The sequence below is a fragment of the Triplophysa dalaica genome, chromosome 21, assembly GCF_015846415.1.
Source record: "Triplophysa dalaica isolate WHDGS20190420 chromosome 21, ASM1584641v1, whole genome shotgun sequence".
In the NCBI taxonomy this organism is placed as follows: Eukaryota; Metazoa; Chordata; class Actinopteri; order Cypriniformes; family Nemacheilidae; genus Triplophysa; species Triplophysa dalaica.
In genome coordinates, this window is record NC_079562.1 from 18,774,495 (window position 1) to 18,797,146 (window position 22,652).

The 22,652-nt window shown below is 36.0% G+C and overlaps 1 protein-coding gene across 4 annotated transcripts in view; it reads left to right on the forward strand.

The window, feature by feature from the left end:
- Nucleotides 1-22,652, forward strand: part of lima1b (LIM domain and actin binding 1b) — a 70,493-nt gene that overhangs the window by 33,266 nt on the left and 14,575 nt on the right. The window contains exons 6-12 of one of the 4 annotated variants that reach the window (XM_056734737.1): nt 403-521; nt 3,459-3,536; nt 5,303-5,380; nt 11,130-11,166; nt 11,353-11,429; nt 12,592-12,722; nt 15,867-17,706. In XM_056734737.1, the coding sequence (XP_056590715.1) occupies nt 403-521; nt 3,459-3,536; nt 5,303-5,380; nt 11,130-11,166; nt 11,353-11,429; nt 12,592-12,722; nt 15,867-17,121 (1,775 nt within the window). In that variant the 3' untranslated portion in view covers nt 17,122-17,706. Of the gene's footprint in view, nt 1-402; nt 522-3,458; nt 3,537-5,302; nt 5,381-11,129; nt 11,167-11,352; nt 11,430-12,588; nt 12,723-15,866; nt 17,707-22,652 lie in introns of those variants that run through there. The other 3 variants (XM_056734738.1, XM_056734736.1, XM_056734739.1) reach the window with 3 other exon arrangements.

Genomic DNA, 22,652 nt, shown 5'->3' on the forward strand with positions numbered 1-22,652 from the left:
ACTCTTTACTTTAAAACATCTGTGGAAATTCTTGCCTCAATTTCATTGAGTAGATTCAGTAAATTTACATATAGTTTACTTTGCTGCCTAATATATGTAAGTAAAATTTAACTGCTTAGCATGGATAATATTTACTAACCCTTACAAGAATATTTTTATATAAAAATGTATATCAGCAATAAATGAACATGAAACAACAACACAATTACAATTTAAACTCTGGGTTATTTCATTAAAACTTTAGGGTTGGGTCTCATAGTTTAAACATACTAAATATATAATTATATACTTATGAAGTTATTCAAAAATAGTTTTTAATGGGTTCTTTGATTATTAATTTCACTATGTGTTATAATAGTATTATAAATATAAAGTATGATACTTGAATGCTTTTTGTTTCAGCTAATGAGAATCCCATCATAGGTACACCCAGTCTGAAGCGCAGTGCCTCTATAAGAGACAGGATGACAAAGTATCAGGCCGCAGTTACCAGACAGACGTCTTTTACTAGACCGTGCTCTGTGAGTATCTTTATAAGCAGTTTACATTTATCCATTTAGCAGACACTTTCATCCAAATCCACTTATTTTGTGAGTGTTCTTTTTCATTAGTTGCAGTTTGTACTTGTGGAAAGAACTGAACATTATTTATTGTCTGGTTTTTTGATTAAACCTACGCTTTACATAATGTGCTTCACAGATAATAGTATTTACCCTAGGCTGATGATGGATGAGATGGTCAAATTTACGTTTATGATTCTAACTTTTTAACAATGACTTCTAGGAACATTTTTCCTTTAAATAATTTGAATGATCATGACTGTTTGAATGCACCAAATGACATAATTTTTTACAGATTTGCAAGACATTTGGTATGTAGCTTTAAGATTAAGATTTTAGATTGGCCGGTCAGTTCCTGTATAGCGGGTCAAAAAGATTTACAAAGATTTAACCTAACCCCCAAACCGAAACCTACCCATTTTTAGCAAATTTAAAAAGTAATCAAATGTTAGAGAACAAATTTACATTTTTTTAACATTATAACATTAAAATTACCAATAAAATCAAAAGACAAATATTGTATAGTCGCAAATCCTACTCCTTTAAACCTGACCATAATATAACTGCTTACGGTGACTGCTCAGGATGAAGATCGAATAATAAAGGCTTGGACTTGGTTATGTTCCTTGCAGTCGAATGGATTCTGAAGATATGGATTACATCTGATTAATAATATTGTCTGAGAAAACGCCTGTGTCCCACGGCAAACAAAGCAAATATTACATGATAAGAAATGGTTAAAAGATTTCAGATTTTTAAGTTTTGGTTTTGGCAGCAGAAATCACACAAAACGAAATGTTTTTCATATTAAGTTAAAGGGTGTGATCACTCTCCCTTCTGATGGTGAGTCTGAGGTGTGGGCTGTCAAAATCATTTGTAAATCAGTAAAGTTGTTCATTTGTAAATAATAAATTAGGTGTTGTTAATACAGAAGTATTTTGCGTTTAGATGCTGTAAATACATCAGCGTAACGAGGTTCACTAAAAAGGAAGAAAGGAGGCGGGGTCAGCCTAGCTGGGAAACTTAGATTCTCTTTATTCACAATAACTTTCATGGTGCTTCTGAACCGTAACATAAATAAACTCAAGAACTTCTTCAGTAGTGGTTTTCAATATTTAATCCTCTGCTCTCATCTGTTTCCCAGTAGTTCTCTCTCTGTCTTCCGTCTCCTCCGTCAGGCTTTTAACCGTCTCCTCACCAATTACTAGAATGAGAAGCAGGTTTTTTTTAATATGACGTTGATCTGCCTACTCACCGTTCTTCTCCCGCTCTCCTCTTGGTGCAGACTACGCTAAACCACGCTCCCCTTGCCACAGTCAGTATTGTGCGTTTTAGTGTTTGTGCAAACGTAAGGTAATGTACGCTTTGTAGAACCACATTTTACACAAAATACATCACACTTTGAAAAACACCATATTTAGGTCTTGGAGTCTCTACTAATGGGCTGATGAGTTGATTCAGGAGTGCAAAATATGTGGGACTGAAAATGTTTCAGGACCGGTTTGAAAACCTTTGGTCAACACCAGAGTTGACAGGCAGTTTTGGCACATATATATATATAGTGCCTACATATATATAAAATATATAAAAATGGCTAATCATGCTTATAACGTTTGAAAATTGTAATCAAAATTTTGGGTGTGGTCTTGTTATACTCCTTGATTATTGTTTTCATTTAAGTTGCCTTCTTATACTGTAAATCTTCTACATCGTTTTAATCATGCCGCGCTCAAAAAACCCTTCCCATCCCCAACTCCTCCTCATCTGACTGCGTCTATCGGGTAACCTTTAAACTGTCGGCCCATATTTTGTGCAGAGACAAAATAATGCACTATGCAAACTTAAACAGCTGTGACTTCGCTCTTTGGTAATGAGCCGCAGCGAACAGCTGGTGCAGAATGAATGCATTTACCACTGCGATGTCGACAAATTGGAAGAACAGTGAGCGGTACCACTTCCTGGTCTTTTTGAACACTTGATAATACCCAACAAGGGCATCGGAGAGATCAACTCCTCCCATGTGCCTGTGTGAAAAATAATAGAACAATTCTAAATGCAAACATAACCAGGAAACTAAAATTAACCCATCTGGACAATTTTGAACACAACAGCAAAATAGAAACACTGGTTGTAGTCATGCACTACATTAGGAATTGGTACGTAGAGTTCCATCCATTCGTCAGCTCTCGTCTTCACCCTCCTCCGTACAGTGCGATCTCCCTCTGCAGCATGGAAGGATGAGCACATATGCACCTCCCTGGTGTCCTTCCATTGCACAAAGAGGAGGCTGTTGTCTCTAGTCCACCGCATACTCCCACAGGGAGCATTTATGGCCAACTTGTTAGCAGTGGTTGTGGGAAGCCCACCTGGTTGCTTCTAATGGTCCCACAGGCCCAGATGCCCTTCTTGAGGAGGTCTCTGAATAGTGATGGGCTGGAGTAGAAATTGTCTACATATAATTTGTAGCCAGTTCCCAGCATCTTCTCATCCACCAGCGCCATCACTGATTCATTACTTAATTTCATCCTGTATGCATCCTGATTTTTATTTATCTCCTGACTGGTATAGATCCTCTGGATTGGATGATGTCCTTTCAGTATTTTTTAGGGATGTTCAGCCCTGATTTAAAAATTGTTCTGGTTCCCCATGTGGGGGGATATTATTATCGAAAAACTTGACATGTCTCATTCTCAGAACCTCACAGGGGCAAACAGGATTTTTTTATTATCAATCATGTCAACTCCAAGAAAAGGCTGCAGACCACAAGAAAATATATTTTGAAGAATGTTGGTAACAATTGACTTATATTGGTTTTGTGTCCATATAATTGAAATCAAAGGGTAATAGCGGTTGAATGGCTTGTTGTCATGACATGGTGTGGTTGTCACCTTTACACAGGTAAACCAGGCTGAGGGCAGTATTTCCAACACAGATCTTAATGAGAATACACCCCCTGCTGCTGATGAAAAGACATCGGTAAGTACGTGTTTTTATTTTTAATATTTCTCATCCCAGATTCGAAACTCAGTGGTGGAAAGAGTCCTGGAAATTTGTACTTAAGTACAAGTAATGTTACATTGCTAAAACTGTACTCAATTACAAGTAAAAGTACTGTTGTTAAAATTGTAATTGAGTAAATGTAAAAATTATTCTTCTCAATAACTACTCAGAGTACTATTTACTCGTTACTTTTTAATTGGTGTTATTTAATGAATTGAGAATAATTATTAATAATCAAATTTGTACATTTATATAGAAAATAGCTACTTTTAACAAAACACATTTTTACCTTAATGACAAAGCTTATAATTGGATAGAACTCAGTTCCAATCGCATGCCAATCGCATCCCTACTCACTTTTATTTTTTAATATAGAGACTTTGGAGAGCCATGGACAATTTATTTCATGATATAGCCGTTTGGATGAAACTTGGTGAACGGAGTGATTAAGGAACAAAAAATTTCTCCATAGCTCGGACGAGATCATATTGTGTTTCTTTACCGCTGTGAATTTCAAGTGTGCAAAACCGCAATTTGATAAGGGTCCTGCCTGCCGCAAAGGTTCGTCCCCCTACTTGATTAATTAAATTGGCGGCAGATGTCTTGAAATTTGTGTGACGCAAGTTTTCTATGCGCAATTTGAGTGTACAGGGTCACGTGACGGGACAGATTATTCTCCTTAGCCAATGATATGAAAATTAAACATATAAAGTAGCAACGACAATGTGAGGAAAAATAGCTCAATAAAGGTACCGATACAGCACTAAAAATGTACTCAAGTAAAAGTGAAAGTACACTGTACTTTCACTGCACTAAACTTCTTAAAAAAGTACATTTTCTTTAAAAAACTACTCAATTAAAGCAATTTGAGTATTTTTAATTTGTTAAATTCCACCACTGACGAAACTTGACATGTCTCATTCTCAGATCCTCATGGGGGCAACCAGGATTTTTTTAATTATCAATTATTTCAACTCCAAGAAATAGGCTGTAGTTCCTTATTTTGACAATATACAAGGTGTTTTGAAAAATGTTACTGCAAGGTTTTTAAATATAAGATAATGGTGTTCTATGATTAAAGTATCCATTTGGCAGAGACTTTTATCCAAAGCGACTTAAATTGCATTATACTACACATTTGTTTCTAAATTTGTGCATTCCCTGGGATTCGAACCCATGACCTTGGAGTTGCTAGCGTCATGCTCTTACAGGAAACCATAAAAAAGGAAAATTTACATTTATTACGTTGATTTGTAAATAACCCAATATCCCTAACTGTGATGTGAACAGTTTTGGTTGACAGTCCAACATAGTATTTATTTAATTGATGTATATGGAATAAGGAAAATGCAATAATGTCACATATTTTTATACCATTTATTGTGTCTGTCACAAGTTGATGTTACACAATTTTTTTTTACATAAAATGGCTAATTCAGTAACATATTTGAGATTAAATTAAACAAAAAAACTTTGTGTCTTGCCTTTAAGGGATAGTTCACCCAAAAAACAATTCTGTCATTATTTACTCATAATGATAATCATTTAGCATTTACTATCTTCTTAATTACTTTCTTTCTCAAGAGACCACAAGAAAATATATTTCGAAGAATGTTGGTAACAAAAAAATGTTGGTACCCATTGACTTACATTCGTTTTGTGTCCATAAAATAGAAGTCAAAGGGTAACAGCTGTTGGATGGCGTGTTGTCTTGACATGGTTTGGTTTTCACCTTTACACAGGTTAACCAGGCCGAGGGCAGTATTTCCAACAAAGATCATAAAATGAATACACCCCCTACTGCTGATGAACAGATAGCGGTATGTACGTGTTTTTATTTACTTAATGTTATGAACAAGTATGTAAGGAGACCAGGTAAATCTCAGTCCAACTGTGATTTTCTATGTAGTCTTTTCAGTTCTGGAATAGCTACTTTTTAACTGTAGTTAGATAAGCTACAAGCTACTCATAACTTAATACGTTACAGTAAAGTCACCCATCTGATAAAGTATTTATCCCCACTACAAATTACTACAAAAAGTAGCAAGCTATATTGAAAATACTATAAAATATACCGTACTACACTTTTCTATTATAAACTGTAGGAGAAGTCATTTAATCTTTCGAAAGTAGCCTAAGTAGCCTATTAAAGTATACTACAGAAGCTATTACAGTTTATCAACTTACTTTAGGGAACACTACAAAATTTAGAAAACGTTGGAAATAAATCATGTTTTCTAATAATGTTACCAAGGGGCTATAACCGATCATTGAGGTAATGCATAGTTTACTGCCGTTTAATTTAACGATTCCCCATTTCTATGAAGAAGCTGATATCTACCTGATAATTAAGAATTTTTTTCATTGTAAAGCTTGTCCCTTAATGCAATATAATTATTTAAGCGATCTAGAAGTATGGCATTACTTACGGTCTCGAATGTGGCACTAAGGTCAAGCAAAACTAGGAGAAAAATGCAGCCTTTGTCTGATGCTAGGAGTAGGTTTTTTTGTCATGTTGACTAATTAATTTCCATGCTATGATGTGGCCTAAAGCTTTTCAATCTTTCGTATAGGTCTTTTTTGTAAGATAAAGCTCAATTGCCCAGATACTGCTTTTCCAATATTTTAGACAAATATGGAAGATTTAATATCGGTCTATAGTTTCCTAGTTCATTAGGGTCTACATGCGATTTCTTAATAAGAGGCTTAATAACGGCTAGCTTAAAGGGTTTTGGAACAAAACCTACAACTGCACATTTTCTGAGGGGTATGCGAGATTAGTTTTGGCGCCCCCCATCCGCCACCCCAGCCCTATACAGACTAAGCACAGTTAAAAATCCGTTGACAAGTTTTATATTCCCTTTGGAGTCATTCTAGTTATCTTTTAAATCATTTCAATACATAATTGACATAAGTACATAAAGTTAGTGCACAGAAATGCACCATAAATGAAGCTGCAAATAATAATTATTTTGATAATCGAATAATCGGACGATTGTTTTTTTTTCAGATAAAGGGCTAACACTTTTTTATTTGATCTTTTGCTCATAATAACTATATAAAACCCCAAATAAGGGTATTAATTAAATTATTTGAAAAGAGAGTTTCACTTATATAATCCATAATTTTGTCATGTAATACCTTTAATAAAAAACTCTTATCCCGTTTTAAACAACAAAACTGTCCCAAACAATAAATATCCCTAAAATATGTAACAACCGAGTTGTAGACCATTAGAGATGTGCTGGTGAGGAAATGTTCCCAGTGAATAATCAATTTATTTTGATCTTAAATGTTAAATGTTATTTAACTTTCCTTCAACAAAAAGACTTATGCGTTATGATAATAATGAATAATGTTAATAAGACTTATATAGCCTACTCGCCTTAACAAAAATTATTCTTCTCACACTTTAAAATGAATGCATAGTTTGTGGTTCATTAATAGCTATTTAATAAAAATACAACAAAAATATTAGCCTAGCCTTGTAAACATACTTTAACTGAAACTCTTTAATAAAACTTTTATTGAAAAAACATTATAACATGAATAAATAAAAGATCTTTGAAATTTTCCCCTTACTTCGATTTTTTTTTTAATTTGGGGTTCATATTTCATCAAACAATATCATCGTTAAAGTAAAACAACGAAAAACTCACTTACAGTGAATAAAAATGTTTTTATTAACAAACAATATTTTGCTCTCTTGTCTCGGTCATCCTGCTGTCATTCATCGCGCTCTTTCACTGTCCTAACGCAATCTCACGGTGCTATGTGCTGTGCGCTGTATGGAGAAGCCGCGTCAGCTCTTGCTTTATGCAGAAGACGCATCTGATCGCGTTGTGTGAAGAACACAGGCCTGACGTTCAAACTGCACAACTTGAGTCGTATGTTTAATGTAGGGCCTGACAACTAGCTTATATGTGTGATAGTGGGAGACTTAACCGCCTTAACAACCCTTAGCGCCTCGAGGACGTTTCCTTGCTTGATCCATTTGGTGATGTGACGTTAAATAAAATATATTTGTTGAACTCTTTCAAAATGCTAGACAAAAGTAAAACTGAAACGTTTTAAATAATTTAATCTTTCGTTCTATTTTTTATTGTTTATAACATTTTATTAAAGAAAAACTTTTGCCACAATGGCGCCCATCTCTCATGCAGTGCCCCTATGCACCGCATATACTGCATACCCCATTTTTGCGCCACTGGCTCTACTACAACTGGTGATTAGTATTTTTATAGTTTAGTGGCTATAGGGTCTAATAAATACATTGTCAGTTGATATGCTGTAAAATGTTTGCTTAACCCTTCTTGGGCTATGGGTGAGAAACAAAGCAGCTGTTCTAGAGGGGTAATTTCTGATGTTGATTAATAAAACAGACTTAAAGGATTAGCATTAACTATCTTTTCTCTAACGTTTTCAATTTTCTCTGTAAAAAAACAAAAAGTCATTACTTCTAAGGTGGGCTGGAATATTCTTATCAGTTGATGTCTGGTTATTTGTTAGTGTGGATATCATCCTTTTGGTTTATTGTCTATGAGGTTCTGTATGTGCTCAGCCCTAGTCGACTTAAGTGCCTTTTTGTAACAGGACATACTGTCTAGCCACGAAATTCTGAAATTCGAAAATTCGAAATTCTTCTGGGCACGTGTGGTGCTGTTATATGAAGGTGCTACCCTTTCTCTCCAACCCGTTTTAATTTGATGGGTGCAGCAATGTCTAATGTATTTAAGAATATGGTGTTAGTACTAGTTACTTCCTCGAGATCACGTGTGTTTACGGGTGCATTAAGTCGTTAGAACAGGTCATGCAGGTTATCTGTAAAACTATCTTTGGTGTTTGGGATAATTGACCTGTTCTATCGATAATGCGGAGAGAGGAGGCAAATTCCGATCTGCATTATACACAACACAAGGTAGTGATTGGATACATCATTACTTTGAGGTAGGATCTTTATCGATATTACAAGGCCTAGGGAATGATTAAAACAATAGGGGTTTGATAATTTTTTGTTTGACCCAAAATGAGTTCAATAAATCTTTGAATGCAATTTAAAAAGCATAATTTGCGTCATCTACATGAAGGTTAAAATCTGCTACAACCAGTGCTTTGTCACAGACCTATTGATTCATGCTGATTAAGTCTGCCAACTCTTTTAAAAAAACAGCATAGGGGCCTGGGGGGTCTATATACAGTGGCCAAAACAAGAGATAGCCATGTGTATTGTCTTATATCCAGAAGAGTATATTTCTATAGCTTGTTGCAACACCAATTTCACCAACAACTAAATGGGGTTCATGCTTATAACAGTAGCTAGGGGGAGAAGACTTGTTTAGACCAATACAATCATTATGTTTCAGTGGGCAGAGTATGTCAAACCTTTAATCTGTTATATTTTCATTTACGATGACTGCCTTGGGTGTAAGCAATATAAAGTTTAGGAGCCTCAGTTTTAAAAATAGTTTTTGTGTACATTAGGTGATATTTTGCTTTTGATCATGAACAGATTTTTTATAGTTCCTAATTTATGCTTATAAGATTGCCAACACAAGCCTTTGAATAGTAATTAGGTTGTGATTATTAACTCAAATCAACTTTATTTATATAGCTCTCTTTACAATTTTCGTTGTTACAAAGCAGCTGTACACAAAACATTTAGACTTTAAGCAATTTTGAGCTTTCCTGTAGCTCAGTGGTAAGAGCGTTGCGTTAACAATGCAAGGTGGTGGGTTTGATCCCAGGGGATTGCATATACCTAAGTATAAATGTATAGATTAAAGCAATGTAAGTCGCTTTGGATAAAAGCGTCTGCCAAATGCATAAATGTAAATGTAAAATATTAAATTTATACAAGAAAAACAAAAAAGTGAACACACACAGAATACAGTCATACGCACACAGGTTCATACACTTCCACATGCTGAAACACAACTCCACACGCACAGGACACAAAAAACACATACACACACACTGCATGCTCCTCGCTGCGTTACCCTCAGAACTATGAGAAAAGATCGCTGAGAGTAGAGTACTTTTCTACACTCTTTGATGCAGCAAGTACGTCACTTGCTATGGGAAATGTTCCTGGTTCCTGTCTGTTACACTCCAGCCTGTATTGTCACCCTGGTTTTGTATTCCCTGTTCTCCTGCTCCCGTGTTTGTTTTCATTAAAACCATTTTGGATTGGATTGGTGTTTGGTGTGCATCTCCATTCCTCATCCGTGTCTACCCGCGAAACTATCGATCTAACCAATGCAGCCTCAGAGGATTTTAACTATTGAAGTCTAGTGAATGCAAAGTTGAAAAGATGCGTTTTTTATCTTGATTGAAACTGACACAGTGTGTCTGACTCCCAGACAGTACAAGGAAGACGTATGGGCGCTAGATAGGAAAATGATACCACCTACACTTGATTTCGGAATACTAGGTATTACCAACTGACCAGAGCCCTGAGAACGTAGTGAACGTGAGGGACCGTAATACAGCCGAAGCTCACTCAGGTTCTGAGGAGATAAACTGAGTAGGGCTTTATAGGTAGCCAGTAAGATTTTAAAGTTAATGCGTTGCATAAAAGGTAACCGGTAATGTAACTGGAGATGGTGGTCTAGTGGGTTAAACCACTGAACTGGTAAATCAAAGGTTGCTGGTTTGATCCCAGTAGCCACCACCAGTGTGTCCTTGAGTAAGACACTTTTTTACTCCATTTTGCTCCAGGGGGATTGTCCCTGTAATAAGTGCACTGTAAGTCGCTTTGGATAAAAGCGTCTGCCAAATGACTAAATGTAAATGTAAATGTAACCAGTGCAATTTTGATAGAACCAGACTAATATTCTCATACTTTTTAGTTTTTGTAAGAACTCGAGCTGCTGCGTTTTGAACTAGCTGGAGTTTTGTAATAAGCCTACAGGACAACCACCTGATAGTGCGTTACAATAATCTAGTCTTGACCTCATGAATGCCTGAATTGGTTTCTCTGCATCTGATAGTGACAGAATATGACGTAGTTAAGATACATTCATAAGATGTAAAAACATGATTTTACAGGTGTTGGCGACATGGCTTTCAAAAGACAGATTACTATCGAATAAAACACAAAGATTCTTTGCTGTTGACAAGGTTTTTATGGAACATCTATAAATAGTTAAACAGTATTCTTGGTTGTTAAGTATGGCAGTTTTCAGTCCAATAAGTAAGAGTTATGTATTGTCCTAGTTATGTAATAAAAGTTGTTACTCCAGTTTTTTATATTGACTGTGCATTCCATTATTCTGTGGTGCACTGTATTAGACTTGTGATTTGCGTGACACCTCATTGTTTGACACCCAACATCTATTGTATTACAACACACATCCTGAATAAACATAATGCATGGTACCCTTTACTAACCCTTTATAATGCATTATACCTAATGGATTTAAGTGTTACCTCTAAATCATTCTAAAAAGCTGGCAAAACATCTCTCTGACAGTCTAACCTTACTAAACATACCTTTTAACTTAAATCTACAACAAAATTTGTGTTCAGATGTTTGTATCTAGTTTATCTTGTTCTTTGATTTTTAAACAGAACACCTTTCCAGAGTCAACCTGTCCAAAGGCCAATGGTGAGTACATTATTCTCCCTCTGTAATTGTGTAATGAAGCCTTAAGATATATATTTCTTCATGTTTTTGAGGGATTGATGTCTTATTGTATATCTTATACTTTGGTTTAAGGTAATGTCGAAAGGTAGTTAAAGTATAAGGTTGTATACATGAATTTGGGACCAGTCGTGTATTTGTACCCTTTAGGAATGCATGTTAACACAACAAGTTCCTGCACAGCAGCTCCTGTATCAGAGAACAAAGATCTGCCCAAAGCGACAAAGGTTAGTAGCGTTAAAATTACTTTCTACAAACTATCTTAAATACGTTACTAATAGTATAACTTTAAAGGTACATTTCACAGGTGAAACAAAATTTCCCCATCTTTTACTCACCCTCAAGTTGTCCTGGTTGAATATTACCTTCTTCTTGAAGAATAATGCAGACTAAGTTATAATACCACATATCATTTAAGTTTCAAGTGGTAGAATGTGAGTGAATGGGTGTCGACTTTTATGAAGGTCCAAAAAGTGCATCCATTCATCAAAGAACTGATCGACACATCTCTGTGGCCTTAACAAAAGTCTGAAGCTAATCAATGTGTTTTTGTTTATGTGAAATATCCATATTGACAGCACTATTAACATCAATGTCTAGCTTCCATCATCCCTCGGCTGCACGTGAACCTGAGGTTGTTTTACCAGCAAATGACGCAGGCCTGTCGTAAATTCAGGTGATGAACACAACATTTTTCGTTTTGTTCCAATAGGATGTCTTGTCTTCTGCGCAGAGCTTTCGTGACCATCATTTGCCTGAAAAACAAGCCTCGGGTTCACACGCAGCAGAGGGAAAACGGAAGCTAGATATCAACGTTACTAGTACTGTCAATATTCATATTTCTCTAAAATGCATCGATTCACTTCAGAAGACCTCTGTTAAGACCACAGAGCTGTATCGAGCAGTTCTTTGATCAATGGATGCAATTTTTGGAGATTCAAAAAGTGTATGCCCATTCACTCCCATTCTACCGCTTCGAAGTAAAATGATACGTGGAATAATTATTCTACAACATTTAACCCTACATAGAGAAAACAATACTGCATGTAGCAGTTAACATGACCAAAAAAAATGCAGTCACTATAGAATTGATTTGACAGAGATTCAGCACTGGACCGTTTGCTAATCATTGCATGTTTAAAAAGAGTGGATTACCCAAAAATGACACAGGTCTCTGACTTTCAATATTCAGTTAAACACAAACAAATATAATTTAATATTAAAATGCTGTCATCTGTTCATCTAAAGAAAGAAAGTTATATACAGCTGGGACAACATGAGAGAATAATATTTAAGGAATGAGAGAATTCGTAGTTTGGTGAAAAACACATTTACTTCCAAACGTCACAGCTAAAGAGGTGTTTATAACATTGTTTGTCTGGACAGAAGTTTTATGTGTCTGTCAAGGAGAGCTGTGTGACATGCCAAAAGACTGTTTATCCACTGGAGAAAATCATTGCTGATCAACAGATTTATCACAAGACTTGCTTCTGTTGTGCCTTCTGCAGTACCAAACTCAGGTAATTTTTATATAACGTAAGCTTTAGAGACAGCATGTTTGACTTCGGTTTATAAATACAAAACACACACTGGAAGTCTATGGGGTATTTGTACCATGAGATTTGTTACGCAATATGATATTTTGCCCATTGTTTCCTATTAAGCACTTCAATTAAGTTTATTGTTAATCAGTCTTATGTCGTGGGACTACTTGGACTGCTCGTAAACTTCACTTTGAAGTAAACTTCACTTTGAAGTACCCTTTCACAATAACTTTTACAGCCAAGTAACAAGTTAAAATAATCACGTGCTTACAAGAGGTGTAACAATACACCATTGCCACATTTTGGTTTGGTTCACAGATATAGAGCCACAGTTCGGCAATGCTGAAAGCACTAGATTTTCCTTTACCTTAATGATGATAATAATATTAATAATTATAAAATAAATTATTTTTCTTATTAATTCTATCTTTATTAACTTTATACGTTGGCTTCAAGTTTTTCATAGGGAGAACTTTTGCAGATCGCATTGCACTGCTTGCCACAGTACAACAATAGCAATTCACAAAATGTTATTTTAAATATATTGACCCATTCAAACATGATGCGTCATCACATGTATGACATTATCTAGTAACATTTTAATTGGAAGAACTTGGCAACACTGTAAAAGACAATTAAAGGGTTCACTCTGTGCAGGAGAGAGTGATTGACAGCATGATGCGATAGTTTGCCCTTCAAGCATATGCAATATACGCATATAACATTGTATTTTCCTTGAACAAACAGTTCACCCAAAAATGAAAAGTTTGTCATCTAAGTTTTAACTAAGCTGGTTTTGGTCACGATAGTAGTCTATGTCGTCATTGTAGACCCACAACAACTTTTATTAAATATTTCTTCATTTGGGTTCAGCACAACAAAGAAATGTATACAGGTTTGTAACACCTGAAGGGTGAGCGAAAGTCAAAAGATGATACAATGTAAATTTTGGGCTGAACTAATCCTATAACCATAAAACCTGATGTTTATTTGTGATATATTGATTAAAAAATGATTTCAGAATTAAATCAGTCTTCAATTTAAAACACACTCATATTATATATCCTTTAAATGTGTTTTTGTGGTTTGGCGAAGCAGCAGTTTCTTTGGGGAAAGTCATTAGATAGTACACATTTAAGGCGAATGAGATGAGACAGCCGCTGCACTCCTGCTTTGAATGCTCTAACCACGAAGTGGTGTATCAAATTTCTTTCAGTCCGGTTTACATATTGTTACACCTCTAGTGATGCAGGGAAAAGCCATTGTCTATCAAGGATTAGTATGTATATACAAATATTAACACACATTTATACAGTGTATATATATATACAGTTGAAAGAAAAAGTATGTGAACCCTTTGGGCTTACTTGGATTTCTTTATAAATTGGTGATAAAATGTGTTCTGATCTTCATCTAAGTCACAACAATAGAGAAACACAGTCTGCTTAAACTAATACCGCACAAACATTGTACGTTTTCATGTTTTTATTGAACACAACATGCAAACATTCATAGTGCAGGGTGGAAAAAGTATGTGAAACCCTAGGCTAATGACTTCTCCAAGAGCTAATTGGAGCCAGGAGTCAGCCAACCTGGGGTCCAATCAATGTGATGAGATTGGATGTGTTGATTAAAGCTGGCCTGTCCAATAAAAAACACACACCAGTTTTGAGTTTGCTGTTCTGAAGAAGCGTTGTCTAATGTGAACCATGCCTCGCACAAAAGAGCTCTCAGAAGACCTACGATCAAGAATTGTTGACTTACATAAAGCTGGAAAGGGCTAGAAAAGTATATCTAAAAGCCTTGATGTCCATGTGTCCACGGTAAGACAGATTGTCTACAAATGGAGAAAGTTCAGCACTGTTGCTACACTCCCTAGGCGTGGTCGTCCTGTAAAGATGACTGCAAGAGCACAGCGCAGAATGCTCAATGAGGTGAAGAAGAATCCTAGAGTGTCAGCTAAACACTTACAGAAATCTCTGGCACATGCTAACATTTTTGTTGACAAATCTACAATAAGGAAAACATTAAACAAGAATGGACTTCATGGGAGGACACCACGGAGGAAGCCACTGCTGTCCATAAAAAACATTGCAGCACGTTTGAAGTTTGCAAAAGAGCACCTGGATGTTCTACAGCACTACTGGCAAAACATTCTGTGGACAGATGAAACCAAAATTGAGTTGTTTGGAAAGAACACACAACGCTATGTGTGGAGAACAAAAGGCACAGCACACCAACATCAAAACCTCATCCCAACTGTGAAATATGGTGGAGGGGGCATCATGGTTTGGGGCTGCTTTGCTGCCTCACGCCCTGGACGGATTACTGTCATCGATGGAAAAATGAATTCCAAAGTTTATCAAGACATTTTGCAGGAAAACTTAAGACCATCTGTCCGCCAACTGAAGCTTAACAGAAGATGGACGATGCAACAGGACAACGACTCAAAGCATAGAAGTAAATCAACAACAGAATGGCTTCAACAGAAGAAAATACGCCTTCTGGAGTGGCCCAGTCAGAGTCCTGACCTCAACCCGATTGAGATGCTGTGGCATGACCTCAAGAGAGTGATTCACACCAGACATCCCAAGAATATTGCTGAACTGAAACGCTTTTGTAAAGAGGAATGGTCCAAAATTTCTCCTGACCGTTGTGCAGGTCTGATCTGCAACTATAGGAAACGTTTGGTTGAGGTTATTGCTGCCAAAGGAGGCTCAACCAGTTATTAAACCCGAAGGTTCACATACTTTTTCCACACTGCACTATGAATGTTTACATGTTGTGTTCAATAAAAACATGAAAACGTATAATGTTTGTGCTGTATTAGTTTAAGCAGACTGTGTTTCTCTATTGTTGTGACTTAGATGAACATCAGAACACATTTTATGACCAATTTATGAAGAAATCCAAGTAAGCCCAAAGGGTTCACATACTTTTTCTTTCAACTGTATATACTGTATATGTGTGTGTGCGTGTGTGCGTGTCTGTGTGTGTGTGTTTTTGTTGTACAGTTAACAAAAAGAGTCACCGAGTACTTAATAGAGATGTCAAATATTGTCAGTCATATTGCAAAAAAAATCTGTTTTGTCTTTTATCTTTTGCCTTTCATCCGGTCAGATTGGGGACCTATGCTTCCTTAAATGGTAAAATCTACTGTAAACCTCACTTCAGCCAGCTTTTTAAGTCAAAGGGGAACTATGACGAGGGCTTTGGCCATCGGCCTCATAAGGAATTATGGATGGCTCGAACAATCAAAGAGGAATCAGAGAAAAGTGAAAAGCCAAACTGTCCAGTGATAGATCGTGGGTTGGTGAATGCTCCAAAACAACTGAGCCCTAAAGTGAATGTGTCAGAATTCACTGACCAAACCACAGCGCTGGATACAAGAAGTCAAGCCTCTGGCTCTATAAAAACTACACAAACCACTGTCGTAGAAACAAGAAGAGTGAGAGTGGCATGGCCACCACCTGCCGAAAATGAAGAAATCTCTAATGTCTCCAGCCCACCCACTCAAAGTGCAAGGAGTCCATTCAAGCTTTTCCGACCAAAGTGGCCTCCAGAGGAAGAAACTCCATCCGCTCATCAGAGCCCTAAAAGAGAAGAACTGAAAGGCCTGCGACGTAGCTCCTCGCTCAAAGAGCGAAGCCGTCCCTTTTCTGTGGCACCTAGCTTGAAAATCTCCAAACATATACAAAATGAGCTAAAATCCTTTGAAAAACCTCGACAAGGATCGCTGGAGGACCTTCCCTCACTGTCAAGAAAAAAAACTGAGCAAAACAATGTGCAAACTGAGGCAGAATTCACAGGGGAAGTAAATAATATAAATGAAGTAAAAAATAAAGAGAACGTGTCCACTTATCAAATTCAAGAGAATTCTGCCAAACCAGGCAAAGAAAAGGTGCCCCCTTCTATTCTAAAAAAGCCACAACAAACGAAAAAAGAGGCTCAGCTACAACAAACCAAAAATGAGACACAGCAACAAACAAAAGATGGGGATGAGCCACAAAGCAAAAATGGGGCTCAGCGACAAGCACTAAAGGAGACTGAGCATAAGAAAACAAAGAGAGAGATCGAGTCACAACAAACAAAACAAGAGGCGGAGCTGCAAGCAAAGAAGAAGTCTGAGCCACAACAGGTAAAAGGGGAAATTCGGAAAGATTGCATGAAAGATAAGGGTGAAACGGTCAGTTGCTTCAACAGCCAAAACACATTGGCCTCCACACATGTGGAAGATAAAGCCCCCATAACATCCCAGGATTCTGAAAGCTTCTGTGATGGTGAGGACGCTGAGGAGTCTCTGACTGTAGAGGAAATGATCAAGAGAAATCGCTACTATGATGATGAAGATGACGAGGAAGTGGCATTAGTTTAACAAGATTTATCATGGAACTTCACTATTACTCATGTAAAACCACTATTACCATATGATGATCTACTCCTGAATACTATATCAGAAAATATGCAAAAACAACTTACATGTTTTTAACTTACACACACATATAAAACAATTAGTACATCTAAATTGTCACTACTGTTCAATGGTTTAGGGTCACTTGAGGGAAAGGTTACAAACCTTTTGAAAGTGTTTGTTGAAATATCTGAAATAAGCTTTGTACACATATGGTTATTTTTTTTAATTTTCACCGATTTATGTTTTATTTAAGACAAATGACGTGGATCAAAATGATACTTCTGGTTTCTTTTTACCTCTATTTCCAAAAGTTTAACCAAACTGGGAGATTTTAAATTTGTTTAGATTTCATTTGAGTAGATTTTAAACAAATTTTGTGGATACTATCATCAAAACAATGATCAAACAGACTTTGTTTGCTTTTTTATCTCTTTTTATTGATTACTGTACATTAATTAGTTGACGTTAAATGTGGAAATGACAAGCATGTGTTTTTTATGGTTCTGTGACATGATAACATTAAATAAAATGAGTTGTTAAAATAAAGAGCATATTATGGTTTCATACTTTGTTAGAGGAAGCGTTTCATTAATTACAATTCTTAGAAACTAAGCTCTAAAAATAAAAAGTAGCCACGATCCCAGAATAGATGTTTAAACTATTACATAAGGAAGGAATAATCGACGGCTTGGAGGCTATGAATCAACCGACGCAAAGTGAAATTAAAGTTGTTATTGAGGTTTACAGCGTAATTTTTGATCAGATTGGTAAAAATAACTTTATTTTCAGTTTTAAGCTGACTGGAACAACCTGTGCATTAAACATTTTTAATGCACACCTTCCAGCCAATCAGGTCATAAACCATAACATTTTAATGCGCGATGTGCAGACATGGTTGCCTTTGGAAGTGGATTATCCCGCTTATACCATGGTCATTTGCCAAGTCAAAAACAAGAAAATAAAAATTATTTTATATGTAACATTTTTCTATGTTAGTAATCATTATGAAAAATATTAATAAAGATTTTTCACTTGTGGTAAATGGCATAACAAAAAAACTTATTTCATTACAAACCTCAACCATTGTAGCCTGTTAACTGTCACCCGTTCCGTATACGAGACACCTAAGTTTGCGTCAATATTGTAAAACAAACTATTTATCATTGGAAAGGTCTAAGATTCTAGAATACATATTTCTTTGTTTTTTTTTTTAATATTTATGTATGGAGAGTTATCGATTCTTTTTTATAAAGAGTGTGCTTAGATTTTTTAATATCCTTTTGCAACCCATATTTTTTTAATCTAAGAAAAACATAAACATTTTTATTTATTTTTTACACCAAACCTAACAACATACCTCGAATTATTTATGTGGGTGATTTTTTTTGCAATAATCAGCTACTTTTCTTTTTTCAAACGAGACCAACCGTAAATCTGTATTCCAAAGAATTCATGAGTCACCACCATTTTAGTTACAACATGCGTTTTCATATGTAGGCTCAAAAAGGGCTCCGACAGTTAATGGGATAAGAAAAAACATCCACATCTGCAAAGGTCTTGCAGCTATGCGATTAAGACCTACTAGATTTAATGACTTTTTCAGCATGGCCAGCCTTGAGGAAAAAATGTTCTTCTATTTTCAATGATTACTGGAACTTATGTTAATTATTGTTTTGTGTGTGTGTATGTGTGTGTGCGTGCGTCCGTGCATGCGTGCATGTGTGCATGCCCGCGTTTGTGTGTGTAAGCATGCATAGTTTTTCGTGTCAGGTGAGTTACATCCATAACAGTCAATATTCCTCTTAAATGGGCACATGAAAATTGAAATAAAATAACTATTTTGCAGTCTATAAGAGTCCTACCTTCTCCATTTTGTTGGGTATTATTGCTTCTGGTTTGCACACTTTAATTTACAGGAAACCTGGAAAGTAGGCTGTCTCAAAACCTTGTGTCCATTTTGTCGCGTCCATAACAACATGCTAAGACTGATATTTTTCGGACATCTGGATTCTATCATCAAGCATTTGGTAAAATATAGACATAAGCTTCAATACATTGGTAATAAATACATTCTCTGAAAATGTCACATCCATAACGCTGGAATTGCCCATATACACCAAGGCCTGTATGTGGAGAATTGACTAGACTAGAGCAAGCAAATAATCAGATATCCTTCTTTGGTCTGAAATACAAAAAATCATGCATGGGCGCCGGAACCATTGTACGTAGGTGGGACAGGACCCACCAGCTTTTTAAGACTAATGATATTGGACCCTGCACTCACTTTTAGCGTCTCTCATATAGCGCATGACGTCAGTCAAATCCATTTCACTTGTGGAATGCATACTAAAATTAACATTTCGCATTTTAGATACAGCCTTGACCTCCATGCTTCTGGCTTCTCAAATCTATTCCACCTGGCTCATTTAAAGTCTATAAAAATTAAACTCCATCCCGCATTATAGCTACAGCCTTAATTTACACGCTGCCTCTTCCTTAAATCCTTTTCACCTGGCTCATTTAGAGTCCGTATAAATTACACTCCATTCCGTTTCAAATTAGCAATGTAAAAAAAGTATTGTACATTATACATTATTTAATAATAATAGAGTGCAAATTATCAAATTAATTAAATTGATTAAATTGATGCCAACCAATTGGGAAAATAAAGACCTCCCTACCACCCCTAATCTTACCATATACGATTATTAAACACCTGTTATAAATGCCTGTATGGTCTGATGTGAAATATGATGCAGAGTGAGCTTGGCGAAAGGCGTATTCAAACCTGCATCAATAATAGTGTCAAAATTACCACCCATGTGTTTTTTCATCTTCACCACTGAAGCTGATAACAATCTTGCATCATTTTTCCTCAAGGTTTTTCTAGGGGAGGATCCACCCAAATTTTCTGTGCTTCCGCCACACATGAAATCATGGAAAAGTATGGAAAAGTGCCCCACTAGCCTAAAATGGCATTAATTAGGTCTTAAACAACCTAGAATTAAAATAGATGAACACACCAGGTCTTTGGATTGTATAGTCCCCTTAGCCTTAAGTCTTAAGAGGTCCTTTAGAGCAAATAGTCGAGCACCGGGTTAACAGCACAGAAGGTTCGATGCCCTGGAACCCACATACAGTTATGATCAGATGTAGAGCTTGAGTGCTTAGTAGGTCTCTTTGTAAAAGCATCTACCACGATGCATACATTTTTATGTCTGTTATGCACTTCTGCACAGTGTTGATTTTTTTGGGTGTACTGGTATAGATTTTCATGCTCGGTACTATGAAATTAAAACTATCAATTCAACAGTTTTATGTAATAAAGTGTTAATTGTAAAATAATTTATCCATGCAGTTCATTTTTTTATACATGTGTCCTATAATCTTTAAACAAAAAGCTTGGGCATAGCAGGGGTGTAAATGTTCCATGAAAACCGTATTTAATTATCGACAGTCAATACTGAAGATACCAAGGTTATATGTTTTTTGTTTTTTTATACTATGTAGGAACTATTTATCTTGGTTTTCAGACACTAAATAAAACTTAGCAGGGAAAATTGTAAATTCGAACTGACTGCTGATGGTGGAAGCTTTCTTTAATAAGAAAGATGTAAAATCATCAGCTGTTAAGAGGATTGTATGTATTCACTTGTATGTGTTTATAGTGGGCTTTTGCCCAGAGTAATATTTTGGTGGTGATGGCGTATGATCCAGTGGACAATGATGCATCTACTGTAGGTATAATGTGTGTGTGAGATTTTTTTTAGAAATGTGACCCTGGACCACAAAACCAGTCTTGAATAGCACGGGAACAAAAATACACTGTATGGTTCAAAATTATCCATTTTTATTTGATGGCAAAACCATTATATAAAACGTTCTTTTTGTGAGTAATATGCCATGCTAAGAACTTAATTTGGATAACTTTATATTTTCTCAATATATATATATTTTTTCAAATAATTATATCTAGGTCAAATCTTGTTGTATCATAACAATAGAAAGCTTGTTTATTCAGTTTACAGATTATGTCAATTTACCCTTATGGCTGGTATTGTTGTCCAGTGACACAAATATGTGCAACATTATAAGTGGACACAGCCAGACTTTCATTGCAAAATTAGTGCAATGTCTGCAAAGTTATTTCCATCCTTTTTTTCCTCTATCAAGAGGAAAGGATTCCTCTTGTCGGGTCTCATTATGGTTTTAAAAACTGCAGACAGTGGCATGCATAGATTTTGTATTGTGAAGAACGGAATTTCCTGGAAACAAAAGATTAAAGGTGAAATAATCCAAATGAATAATCTATTACTTTTGCAAAATTTGTTCAGGAACTTTCATGATTACAGTATATCAAACACTTCTTCACATATATTTAGATAATTCTCTATTTAAAACACAGACAACATTTCCTTTCTAATGAATAATCAAATCATTAGAAGTGAACATTCATAATCACCAATAAATAAACTTGTGTCTTTTTTTTCAGACGTTAAACTGGGTTCTTTATTATTTTGACCCCTGCCCAAACTGTTGCTATCAAATTAGCATCACAAAATTGCCTATATACATATCTAAGGGATTATCCATGGCTAGCCATGCATTAAAGGGTTTAAATGCACAACGTGGAGGCCAAGTATCTCAGTGAAGTGCATTAAAATCCTTTAATACACGTCTAGCAGTGGATTATCCCACTAATGGTCACTTGCCAAGTTTAAGATGTTTTTGATGTTTATAGTGTAATTTTGATCAGCCAGTTGGAAATTATATATATTTTTTCAAATATAATTTGAAATGTTGATCAAACTGACTGAAACTACCTTCCAGCCGACCAGAATAGCGTATTCAAACAGACCAATGGAATAAAAATATATATTTGTGTGTGGGGGGGTAAACCCTACGGCAAAATGGGTTTACCCTACGGCAGTGGCGTTGCTAGGCCCTTTTTAGGGGAGCTAAAGCCCCCCTAAAGTTCTAGCTCAGCCCCCCTAAAATATTGTGTGTAATGTAATCTGCACAAGAATTCAAGATCGCTTTATAGCCCCCTTTAAAACTCTTATTATGAAAACGGCGTTAGGCTGCGTTATTTAGCGCATTCTTCAGTTCACACACGTCAGCACATTGGAGTTAACGTCATTAGCAGAGTAACTTTACAAGGTGTGTTCATTAACATGACATCTGCATTTTTGCCATTCTTAGTTATAAATGCATCTTAATATGATGTGAAAGCGATACAAGACCCTTTCCCATTCACTGTTTAAAAGTTGTATGCGCGTTCACCCCTCGTTAACTATTTGTTAACGTTACCTCAAGCAAAATGAAAGCACTAAACACCAATGACAGCATACTTCCACGATAAAGATGATATTGTAGCGCACAGAAAGTGTCATTAATGATGATGTGCTATAGTTATAGAGAGTCGACGGTAGTTTTGACAGCTCTGGAAAGAGGACGGGCAGAGTTACTGTAGATCAGCCCGGTGCGGCAGT